The 12,921-nt window shown below is 43.9% G+C and overlaps 1 protein-coding gene across 1 annotated transcript in view; it reads left to right on the top strand.

Annotated features, from left to right (window-relative positions):
* The first annotated feature begins 6,237 nt into the window (after window positions 1-6,237).
* The window catches only part of plekhh3 (pleckstrin homology, MyTH4 and FERM domain containing H3), a 33,380-nt gene continuing 26,696 nt past the window's right edge, over window positions 6,238-12,921 (top strand). The window contains exon 1 of the mRNA XM_040120838.1: window positions 6,238-6,952. Within this exon, the coding sequence (XP_039976772.1) occupies window positions 6,818-6,952 (135 nt within the window). The 5' untranslated portion in view covers window positions 6,238-6,817. The remainder of the gene's footprint in view (window positions 6,953-12,921) is intronic.

Below are 12,921 nucleotides of genomic sequence, written 5' to 3'. Positions count from 1 at the left end.
GCTACATGTTACCCTTCTCTCTCTTTGTCTGTTCTGCCTCTCTCTACCTTGAACTGCCAGAAGATTGAAAAAAAATGCCTCAAAGACTCAGTCTCCTGTATAGTGTATCAACCCCCCCCCCCCCCATTAACTTTGAATAGTAGACTTTCCATTGTGTGCAGTCACATTATGTTTGATGATTTCCTGATGAATATAAATGCCAGATCTTTTTTGAACTATAATAACTAAAGTGCAGAAAGTTCAAACAAGATATGTAATTATCCAGAAGAATAGCTTCCCATTTAATGTCTCTTGAGCCTTGGTTTACTTAATTCTTGTTTTTAGAGTTCCTGCTTACAATGATGTTGAGTGTGGAAGAGTGCAAAATTCTGCTTTAGGGTTGTTTTCCCTGTAAAGACACCCAGATACATACTTACAAATTGGACCAAAGGAATAGTTTACTCAGTTGCTCTGTGATGTATTGCTGCCAGGACTGAGGTGGGCACTTTTTCCATATTCAGTAATTATACTGCTTGTATTGCTAACAGCCGCTCTCAAGACTGATATCTAAACACAGGAAACAAGAGCATAACCCGGCACAAACGCACAGGGCTAGGCTCCTTCACATGTAGAAAACCGTTTCCAGGGGTCCCTGAAACCCTCTTGATATGTCTACCACGCACTGGTTCTCCATAGTGACCACCAATCCGCTCAGTCCTCCATTAATATGCACACAAAGATACAAGCACTCAGTTCTACATTCTTTGCACTGGATGCGTATCTATACATATGCTTCTGCACTTATGCACATGCACATTTTCAAATTCAAGTGCACACAGACACCACTAATCTGGCACAGGCTGAGATTCTGAGTATGTGTCATCAATTCTGTATTCAGTGTGCTTTCACACAGTCAGCATCCTAAAAATAGCTGAAGGACTCTGGCTCTCTGCCCAGCCTCCCTAACTGTCAATAAGTTATCTTCTCACAGCTTTTAACCTACAGTACCACAACCGTTAACAGCACTGCCTCCCACCAGCAGTTAATCATAAATTATTCTAATCCGACATGCCTCAAGCATGTGACAATACAGCGTTTCAGTAAAACTAAGGGAAATTCACAGGAATAAGGAAGAGCTAACTTCATTGTTCAGAGGAACCTTATCTGTTCTTTATTTCTGCTTAAATAAGAAAATACCATACAATATGAGGGCATTGTCAGTTGTTGTGTCTCTTCTCCAAGTTGTAGTCTCAGCTGTCCTGGCATTTTATCTGCTCTGGTTGACTATTCATCTTTATCAATCCCCCATCTTTCTCTCTGCCTCTCTGATTCCAGTACAACTCCTGCTCACTTGGTTTTTGATGACAGTTAGAGATAACAAGGCTATTCATTTTTCCCCATGCTGAAAAACGTTTGCTTCCCAAATTCCAGTAATAGGTGGACTGTGGTGCAGAGCTTTTAAAAACTGAATTATGTAACTGCGTTGATTTAATTGATGGCCGGAATGATGGTCCTGGCATATCTAAATGCTTGCAGGCACAGGGGTTGCTGCCCACGCACACCAAACAGCTGTATAAAAAAAGTACAGGAAAAAATAATTGGAATTTCTTGACTGTGGTTAAAAAAAAAAAAAAAAAGCAAGATGCTGTAATATGTAGTCAAAAGATACACATATATAGTCTAATGGTATCCAATACAGAGGCCTCAGGTATAGAATATCACTCAGTCTCTTAAAACCTGAGAAGCGTCCTGGCAACACAATTATTCATCCAGCGCACAAGTTCTGTAGGCAGTTTATGTGTTGACAGGCTGAGCCAGTGTGCAAGAGTCTGGAGCGCTAAGGGTTACTGTAATGAAACTAGGCAAGAAGGGGAAATGGAGAATGTGAGGGGTTAACTGGGGCGAGAAGGTCAGAAGTTGAAGCTAGGAATGTTTTCCACAGCCCGGCCTTCCCTTCACACAAGCCTGTGTGCCACACAGTCCCCAGGAACAGATGTGCCCACAGCCAGGGTTAGTATCACCCTCCTCCCTGTGGTGTCCCTAATACTGGTAAACACTGTTCCTGAAGCATGTTGGGACAGCACAGGAAAACAGAAGGTACTGGACATGGTATTGATGTGAACCCAGCTGTGTTCACAAGAGTCCACAAGAGTCCAACTGTGTCGCTCATAAACCCTGGAATAAGACTTTCTGTGGTAGAATGTGTGTACAGTCGAAAGCTGATCTTTACAATTTCTTTATCATTCACTTAATTAACTCTCCTCCATCATCATTTCATCCCATTTTCCACATTTACAGCCTGTCAGTCACAAACGATCCGCAAGCACAGCTGGAGGTTTCACAGTAGGAACTTCAGGTCAAGTGGTGCATCAGTTAAAGGGCCCTATCCCATTACATGGCCGACAGCCGTCACACAGCGGCCCTCTGTTCACCAACCCACAGTCTAAAACTCCTGTTGGACCTAGACACACTGGGCTGGTGGCAGAGGGGGGCGGTGGCACGGCAGGATGAGTGTTAAGTTCAATGCTGGACACAGCAGGGAGGAAATCCTGTCTGAGTCAGGGGTGAGGGGTCACTGGGGGTCAGTTCCTATCCTAAATCCTTAGTTTGGGGTTGTCAGATAAACTTTAACCTTGGACCGGTCTTCTGAAGAGAAGCTTGTACTGCTCACCAAAGACCGAACTGCTGTTTTAAACAGACACAGAGCTTCTTATTGAATTTTTTTCTGTGTGCCTGCAGACCACATTGGAAGCTCAGTTTCGAATAAAACCTCAAAAGCAGAAATCCCACAGTGCTCCTCAAACATATCGAAAGATTTGATCAATCATCATCCAGAGAACACTCAAAAGGTAAACTTACATACACACATATGCAGGGAGCTTCTTGGCAGAACAGATTTCACATCCCTTTCTGTTGACAATCAATCTGGTTCACCGACATAAGAGTCTGGCTGTGATGCGGGCTACAGTGAAACAGGATCCTGCAGGCAGAAACTCAAAGGGGAAAGAGTGAGAGACACGGAGAGAGGCACAGAGTGAGTGAGAGAGAGAGAGAGAGACTGGAGGGAACAGTGCTCTGCTCTGCTCTGTCTCCGATCAACTTGACATGTGCAACATGTGTCTACTCCGCGTCTCCATTGGAAACCCCACATGCCAATTTCAACAAACGGTGTTGTGAGGAGTGGCAGGCTGGAAGTGGGTGGGACCAGCCTGAAATAAATAAGAGAAGATGAAGGACAAAACAGTAATGCCACCTGATTTAATTTCCAAAAAACGTAGCATTTTATTCCCAATGCTGTGCTCTATTCAAAATCATATTTTTCTTGTTGTTGAAGATATCCGAGCAAATTTCACAGCTCCACCACATCCAGCAGCAACATCCAATCATAATAAAAGCCTTCAGTAACCACTCTTATATTCCAGATTCACACTTCCCTCTCCCCTGGCAGCCTGAGGCTAGCCAGCCTGGCTGGTGTTCATACTGGGAGCCCAACCAAATCATCTGCCCTACTCCTGATCTGGTGCCTCAACCTGACACACTGTATCAGGTTATCTTACCTGTATCCAAATTCTTCGTGTGTGTGTGTGTGTGTGCGTGCGTGCGTGTGTGTGTGTGTTTGTGTTTGTGTGTGTCGTGTGTATTTCTGTGTGTGTGTGTGTGTGTGTGCGTGTGTTAATGGAGAATCATGTGTCATCTCCTGGAAAGAGGGGAAGAGAGGGATAGAGAAGGAGGGGGCAGAGGAGGACAGTGAAAGAGACTGTCAGACTGGGGGAGAGTTTAAAAAAGAAACTAAGACAATATCATCTCTCCACTTGCTTCTTTTGTCGCCAAATAATAAAAAGGCAATCACAGACAACATTTGGGTAATGATTACTGATATTTGAGGATTATGATGGTGTACTTTTGCTCTTTGTACTGACTTCATCTCGTTCAGGAAACCTTATATGGAGGGCGGGCTTTTCCTTTTTTCACTTTACTAGCGTGGGTTGAGGGAGTGAGCTCTAAAAATAAAACATATGTTCCTCCAGGTCTGTGGGAGCAGGGGCCCCCAGCGTATTGTTTTGGGATATGGGGGAGGACAGGGAGGATCTGGTCTAGAGAGAGATACTGCAGAGTGGATAGAGACAGAGGAACGGGGGGGGGGGGGGGTATTCTTGCATAAGAATATATGCAAGCTCTTTTGTGATGTACACCTATTAAAAGGAAAGGAAACTGAAATTAAGTCAGTTCTCTCTTCTTTCCGGTAACCACTGGGGCTGAAATGTGGGGCAGTATGTTTGTGTGTATGTAACTTGAAATTGTCTGTCTGAGATGAGGTGAGGGGTGGTTTAGGATTACTGTCCATAATGCTGAGTACACCCCAGCTGAAAAGGGCCATCCATGAGCCTTTTTATTGATTCGCAAAGCCCTCAGGGAACCAGTGGGGATAAGGGTTAAAAGTATCTGCAGGGGCAGTGTACTTATGCATGGACACTGAAGAAAACTGCTTATGGTGTGTATTTGGTAGGAGAACTGAATAAAAGGGGTGGACCAGAGGCTAAGAGTTCAACTTGGTGAGGAATGAGTTAAAGCCAGCTGACTGAGATGTGTAGGGGGGAGTTTGCACAGAGCACAGCAGGGGAAATGAAGGGATATTAAGGGAGAAATAAGCATGAGCGCCGAGGGGGCTGGATATATCACGTGTCTGGATTTAGCACCAGTCCTCCTACCTCCTACTGCTGTATCTTTGTAGACTGTTCAGCAAAGTGGAAGAGGAAAGAGTGGGGGAGGAGTGTGTGTGTGTGTGCGTGTGTGTGTGTGCGTGTGTGTGTGTGTGTGTGTGTGTGTGTGTGTGTGTGGTTGTGTGTACATATCTGTGTTGATGTGCAAGAAAACCAAGAGAAAGAGAGTTAAGTGAGAGAAAGATTAAGAAATACAGACATAGAGAGAGAGCAAGGGCTGTAAAAAAAAATACTAAGGCTAATTATTGATATCATCACACTATTAAACCTGATCTCTCCTTCAAATCAAATTTTTTTTAAAGTCAGACAGTCATGCTCTAACGTTCTCTCACTGGTACTGACAGGGCAAAAGTAAGCAAAGTATAGTAAACTGTAATAATTAAAAAGTTGCTAATATCACAGAACACTCAAAGCAGTGAGGACCCATGAGGATATAATTTGAGTCTGTAACGTGATACCCATTGGTGGAAAGTAACTAAATACATTACTCGAGTACTATACTTAAGTGGAGTTTTAGTCACTTTGCTTGAGTATTTCCATTTTATTCTACTTTATAATTCCACTCCACTACATTTCAGATGTAAATATTGTATTTTTTTTTCCTCCACTACATTTATTTAAACAGCAATAGTCACTTTTCAGATCAACATTTTACATACTAACGTATGATCAGTTTATATAATATGATGTATTTTCATTGATCAAACAATTGAGCAGTGAATAAAGCAGTTAAAATTAGCTTCACCTGAACCAGCTACAACATTAAAGTACTGCTTAAACGTTAATGCATCAATGCTAATGATCCAATGATACCATAATATAACACTGACAGAGTACAGTTTGCATAATGAATACTTTTTTCTTGTGATATTTTGAATACACTTTGATAATACTTGATATTTGATAATACTTCTCTACTTATAATTGCATAAAATGTCTACATTGATTACACTTACAGGCTACTCAGACATCTGTAACTGTATGTCCATTTTAATTATAGTTAAAGGACATGGCAGGAGATTTTGAAGACCATCATTTCAGTATATTTACACTTGCTACTGAGCACAACACAAGTACCGGTATGCAGCAGTGAAAAGTGACTAAGTACCTTTACTCAAGTAGCGTGGGCCTACCCAAGAACACTTTTTTTAGGTACGTGCACTTTGCTTGAGTATTTCCATCGTATGCTTCTCCACTACATTTCAGAGGGAAATATCGCACTTTTTTTTTTTTTACTGCACTTCTAGCTGTACTCGGAATACTTGCGGACGCCACAGGAGATCCGTGGGTGAGTACAACAGGCCAGTGCGAGGAGCGATCTGGACGATTTTGATTACTATCGTGTACCACGGGGCATGTGATGCTCCGCCAGTGTGGAGCGACGTGTGTTGCGGGCGTGTCCTCTCGGGGAGTGTCTGCGCTCAGCCAACCCGCGGCCGGGACCTGAGGTCTGTGGGCGTGGCCACGCCTCCCACACTATGCCGTCCCAGCTGCAGCACGCTTTTTTGTTCAAACTCGGAAAGTCAGAGCAGTCGGTCCTTTTTTTTTTTTTACGTTACCTAACTAATGTGCCCTGAAAAACGCTGATAGCAACAGTCTGGCTCTGGGCAAACGCATTCAACTCAGTGCACTTTTAACCTTCACTGCCAGTTTTGGATGCTGAAGTAGTTTTTTTCTTTGTTGTTGTTATTGTTATTGTTGTTGTTGTTGTTACTGCTGCTGCTGCTGCTGCTGCTGCTGTTGTTGTTATACATCGATCGTGTGAAGTTTTGCAAGCAGGGACAGCAAGGTGTCGTGAGCGACACAACTGGAGACCTGGAAGAGGAGAAGGAGCGGGGGGGGGGCGCGCGCGCGCGCGCGGATTTTCCTTGAACCAGCTCTCTGGCGGCTGCGTTGGAGTATGACCGCTGCCATGCACAGATACTAGACATTTTACATTTCAAAAAGGATAAAGAGTAAGCCTATGCCACCTTTCATCACCCTCGCTGGATCTCTATGGAGAGGGTGTCCCGTTTGCTCTCACGCGGCTCTCGGAGTTACCTGCGCCTGAGACTCCGCCGTGGATGTTGAATTCACCGACCTGGATAGTAGAAAACGACTCACTTAACCTCATTTGAATGCCGTTGCAAGGAGTTTGCTGGTTTCTGTGCTGCAGGCAGGGCTTCAGTTTGCTCGGACGGGACTATGGGGAGAAAGAGGAGGAAGAGTCTTTTGAATTGCGCAACAAGGAGGACTTGACTCCCAATGGACGGGTAAAAACTCTCCACCTGCACCAGACAGCGGCTTCCGCGCACGAATACTTTACATACACAGTTCATAGCATACACTTCCATACAAGTAGTGACTGTTGAAACTGTCTTGTACGTCTCGCTCATTGTGCCGTTTGAAAAGTAAATATGGGTCGGAACTTCAAGGCGTGATAAGAAACGCAGCCTGCGTTCATTAGGTTGCCCACATTTTGAGGTGGCAAGCCACAGTCTTCACACGTCGTCCGTGGGAATCGTCAGTTCGTTCAATGCATGACTCGATCACTGATGCAGGACACAGAGTTTGCTGCTGCTGCTGCTGCTGCTGCTGCTGCCCAGTTTGACGTTTAGGTTTGCGTGGTCTTTGGAAGCTTGGGCAACATTGAGCAATGCCTCACACACACACACACACACACACACACACACACACACACACAAGTTGGTCTCTCTATAGTTGTGTTGACACTTCTTGACATAATGCCCCTTACCCCCAACCTTAACCATCACAACTTTATGTCTAACCCGAAACCTACCCCTAACCTAAACATAATTCTGACCCTAACCCTCAAACAACCCTTTGAAGTTGTGACGTCCATCAGTAATTTCCTCAAAATGCCAAGATGTCTTCACAATTATTAGTTTCCAACTAAAAATTTGTCCACACAACCATAGAAAGACATGTGTACACACACGTACACACACACACACACACACACACACACACACACACACACTGTGATGCAAGCTGTAAAACCAAGTGTGTTGAACTGCTCCTGTGTGTTTGGCCTCCGTCCGCTCAATTGCAAATAAGACTGTGGCCTTGTCTTCTCTGTAATGTTAGTCATCTGATCAGGCACAGAGAGTTCAGCATTGTCCATCCCCTTGTGAAGGGGCATTGTTGCCTTGAATTGAGGTAGGCTCTTTCAGTATGACCCAACATACAGCTCTTTAGTCTCTTAGAAGAATCTACCCTCAAATATTTATCAATACTGGCTGCATTTACACACATCAGACTTGTATTTTTTAAGGAGTTTTTTTTTTTTTTTTTTTTAAGTCTCTGACTCCAGAGTAATTGTAATCTGCCTTGGCCTAGGTGATCTGTCTTGATGAGACATGGCTTACACTAACAGCATGGCTTTGCAGGTGAAAGTAATACCACCTGGAACCCCACAATATGCATATCCTGCTTATCTATTTATTGTCCCTTTTGTCTGCTTGGAACCAACCACTGCAACACCACAGCAGTTTGCATGAAAACGTTGGGAACAGATAAGTTTTACACAGTTATTGCCTCAACAGAAGTCTAACAGTACCAGCAGCAGACAGATAAGAGCAACATCTGTTGCTCCACGGTATCCAGAGAGGTGTTGGTGTTTAGCACTCTTCGTCTTGGCAAACATCCCTGTCTTAGTTATAATGTACCATCTGCCTGACTATTGGTGGTCAGAGGAACCAAACTGTGCTCCATATCTGCAATCAATATAGGATCATAGTAACATGTCCCAATGGAGAGGCCCTTTAAAGTGAGACACAGTTGGTCAATTTAATGTTGGCTTATTGAATTTTAGGTGTGTTTTTTGAAGAAGAACATGCTCTATGGAATGACCTCGAGTGAAGGATCGTATTCTGCCCCATTTATACTCTCTCTCTAAAAAATAAATTGCATTAAGGATGACCAGTGCTGCCAGATTTGACTGGCAAAAAGTAGCCCAATCAAAGCCGAGAACCCAACCAACTGTCACAAAAGTGGCCCAATGGCAATTTTGTTTCTACCAAGTTTTTTGGGAAACTTTACATTAAACAGTTAAAATTTTCAATTGTATGAGCATATGTATGACCAAATAGGAAGTGAAATAGAAAAAGTTGGTTTCACCTGGTTGTAATACATGGAAATGACTTTTAGTTTTGTTGGTCATCATTTACCAGTCATTGCATGTCGAGCCAAGCCTACTGAACTGCTGTCGGTCTCAATTATATTAATCAGAGAAGAGGCAGAGTCAATTTATTAGACTATTGCCTAATTGTTTGTTCATGGAAACTTCCCAAATTGTACAAAAAGTAGCCCAAATGATCAGACAAGAAGAATTCTTAAAATAAAGCCTTTTTTATGTTTTAGTATAAGGTTATATATGGCTATGGAAAACGGACTACTGTGAATCTCATAATGCTTCTTTGTCTCTAGAACTGCTCTCTCTCCTCTATAGTGCTGTGACAGATTACTTGGTCGCAAATAATCGAACAAACAAATATGAATTGACTTTTCCTGAACCATAAAAAAAATACTCCTTTTCTAATAATCTGAGTGATTTATTTCCCTTTGAGGAGCATTCTGTCTTAATTTACCATTTGGTCAGCCCTGTTCAGGTTGTCAGATTGGTTCTTAATGGGAGGAACCACTTTGTTTACTGGTGTAACTAAGAATGTGGTACCAAATAACCAAAGGCAGCAAACTGCCTTTTGGCAACTTTTTTGTTATAATAAATCCAGCCAGGTGTTTTGAAGTTATTGATTATTGATTCCCTGATGCTAGCAGGTAATCACTCCACTTCCATAAATCCTGTTTCCTCTTGATCTGTGTCAATAGTTCATGCTGAGCCAATAATTAAGACCACAGCTGAACCACTCTAATCCAATATCATCAGCTGACCCACTTTTATTCAGTGCAGTTCGTTATGTTCCCCAGAGCCCCTCCCCTCGGAATATACAGATCTAGCAGATACTGTTTAGCTTTTCAATGGTATCAATGGGAGGGGGCTGGGGGGGTCAGCCCCTTTCCACCAACGCACACCTTGGTTCTAGTTTTGGGCTGGTGCTTGTGCCAGTTCTTAGTTGGTTCAACTCGTTAACCTTCTCAGATCCACTCTGCTTTTCCACGGGCTAGACGGCCATCATAGAGCCATGTCAGAACATCACTGTATACATATCTTCTTTCCCAGCAATGCTAGCGTCATGCACAAAGACAACAATGACTACATTGTTTCTTTACAAGTGTTGTTCCTGGCTTTGTGAGACTACATTGGCATCTAAACAGTTTGATGTTGATTTTGAACATTTCCAAATTTTTAAAAGTGGCAGTCACCAAGTTTTAGTTGGTCTTGTTGGTGACAATAAACCTGCTGCCAGCCGCTGATGTAAGCGGTTCTTGATCCTAGACCAGCAAAGTGTTGGTGCCACTCTTGAACCAGTTTTCCTGGCCGAGAGTGGGTTCTTTGGCTGTCAAAATGCTAAGAACTTGTTCGAGATTAAGCACTGGCTCGGAACTGGTCCTTGAACCACCTTGGTGGAAAAAGGGTAAATGATTCCCAGGGAAAGCCCCTCAGGGCTACGTTCCATCATTTACCCAGAGAGCTCCATTTCGTCCAGAGCTTAACAAACCATGTTTTCAAACAGCAGGTCAGACCTCCCTGGGTGTATATGTGTGTGTGTGTGTGTGTGTGTGTGTGTGTGTGTGTGTGTGTGTGTGTGTGTGTGTGTGTGTGTGTGTGTGTGTCTTTTGGGCTTAGTAACGCTGAAATACTCCATTTAGTAGGACTCTGTCCAGCTCCTGTCAGGGATGACCACAGCAACCAAAAGGTCTGGTGGAGTCTCCCCCCGCTTAAGACATCCAAAAAACCCTCACCACGAGCTCCAGGATTGTTCTCCAACATGATGCCAGAGGATGCCACGATGTGTAGCATCCGCAGCACCAAAGCCATAGGCAACACAAAGTTTCTTGCCAGGACTGTTCTCACTGAGGTTGGAATCATGAGTCAGTGCTGACGCTTGTGTAGGCTTGGCCCTTATGAGCGCAGGGCCATGGCACAGGAACCCTTTCCCTGCATGTTTACAGTCCTCATTCAATGAAACTGCTCTCCAACAGCTGCCCAAACAGTCACACTGAGCTGAATGCCTCCAGTGTTGGGACAGCAAGGCACTAATTTTAGGACAGGACATCCGTCATTCTCTCTTCTTGCCATGTTTCCACTGAAACTTTATTCAACTTTTATGCAACGTGAATTCACGTTTACCAATAAACTACCACCACAGAGTGTTTCATCCTGCACAGTTGCGTGGAAGTGTGGATCGGAGCACTGCAGTGCATCCTGCTACTTGGAACAAACAGGCACAGTCCTGCTATGCTGAGAGTGGGTCCAATTAACCGTCACTACTGCCCTCTGTCTTCGGAGGTGTCACGGTACGCTGGTTTATATTTGGTTTCCGTTGCGTCTCTGCCTCACCACCTCCAGGCCACACATCTGGTCTTCAGGCCGACACTGGCTGAGCCCAAGCATTTCCTCCTGGTTACTCAGCCTCCCAAGAGAGCTGAAGGGAGAGAGAAAGAGAGAGAGAGAGAGTAGACAGAGGGAAAGCGAGAGCGGAAGTCAGCCACGGAACGAACACATCACGGCATCTTTCCCTCTTTCCCTCCATGCTCTGTTCTAGTCTGGAGTGATTCATCCCCTGCCCGTCCAAAGGGAGAGCTTTTGCCAGGGCTCTGCATCGCACGCTATGCTTGTTCCTCATCCCACAGCCCATTAACTCCATTGGAAAGCTATTTTTCTGTAAATTGTCACGTTTTGCGGTGAATTACCCAAAATATTTTAACTTGACCAACCTGACCCATTAGTTTATTGATTTTCCAATTAGTTTATATCATGGATTTACAGCTTTGCAATTGTTGATGTGATTAGTATTGATTTGATTTGTCATTTTCAGTTATGGCTGTCTGTCTGAATTTTCTTCTCTGGGGCTGTTGGCTTGGCTTAATCATTTATGGTTAGCAGACAGGGGTAGGGAAGTACAGTACACACTCTCTTCCATTCACAAGTCGCTTTTTGACGCTGTTAAGTTATTCCTGCCTCTCTGGTTTGACATTTGCAGTACCTCTCCCTGAGTTAAACATTAGTCACTCATTCAATCTCATCAGTCAATCTCATTATCCAAACCCTCATCTTTCCCTCAATTGCTTCAGAGTCCATTTGCCTTGTGAATATAACACAGATTCCATACTAACCTATAAATTTGTAGTTCGTGTTTTCTTTGTTAGTTTTGAGCCATCCAAAAAGAAGCAGTAGACTGTTTTTACAGGGCATGGGCTATACTTAGGCTAGTTTGCCCAGTAGTAAAGTGTGGTGTGTGAACTGTGAGGGGCCCAGAGCTGACCTGGATAGTGTTTCAGGTGGGCCAACACCCCCAAGCTGGGCTAGGGGCAGCCACAGGAGCTGGCTCAAGGCTGTGGCTCACAGAGACAACAAGTCAGGCCACGGGGGGACACAGTGCTGCCTCGCACACGAGGGACTCAGTCCAAATTGCACACAGACAAGCTCTGATGTCTGATGGGGTTTTCCAAAGTCAGGTCGGGAATTTAAGGGCTGGAGCACTGTGAAAGGAAACATCCTCTCCTATCTTCTGCTTAACAGGGGAGTCCTGGAATGAAAAGTTCATTGTTCCACCCATGAAATTTGATTTTATGTGTCTGCCAGTGGCAGCCCCATTTGTAGTCAGTAGAAGCACTAACTCCAATTTCCATACAAAACTGATTGCCAAGAAAGAGAGAATGTGATTTGATCTGAGTAGCTGGCTAGCAGTTAGGATGACTTACCTAACTTTTATGGCTGTGTTCAACAGATAATCATCGCCAGTAGATCGACATTTTTTTTTTTTACACCTGCCCGCCGCCCCCCTTTTCATCATCCTAACAGCCTTTTACCATCAACTTGTGTCTCTATAAACGTGGATAGAAAAGATGAAGGCAGCTGTTCCTGTCATGAATGCAATGTCAAAGACCAGGTTTATTTTTAGGTTAACAACCCTTTCAGAGAAATGACTGATCTGAATAAAAGCATTTTGGGGTTTGCACGCAGCTACAGCACAAAAGATTCCTCTGTTCCCCACTCCTATATTAAATGAGCTTGTTTTGCATGCCATATTTCTCCCCACCAGTTCACCCCTTGCAAGTGAGAGCCAAGCATTACAGGAACAGAGTAGCTATGTGC

The sequence above is a fragment of the Xiphias gladius genome, chromosome 3 (assembly GCF_016859285.1).
Source record: "Xiphias gladius isolate SHS-SW01 ecotype Sanya breed wild chromosome 3, ASM1685928v1, whole genome shotgun sequence".
In the NCBI taxonomy this organism is placed as follows: Eukaryota; Metazoa; Chordata; class Actinopteri; order Istiophoriformes; family Xiphiidae; genus Xiphias; species Xiphias gladius.
Note: the sequence above shows the minus strand (reverse complement) of the source record. Positions and strands in the feature narration are given on the sequence as shown.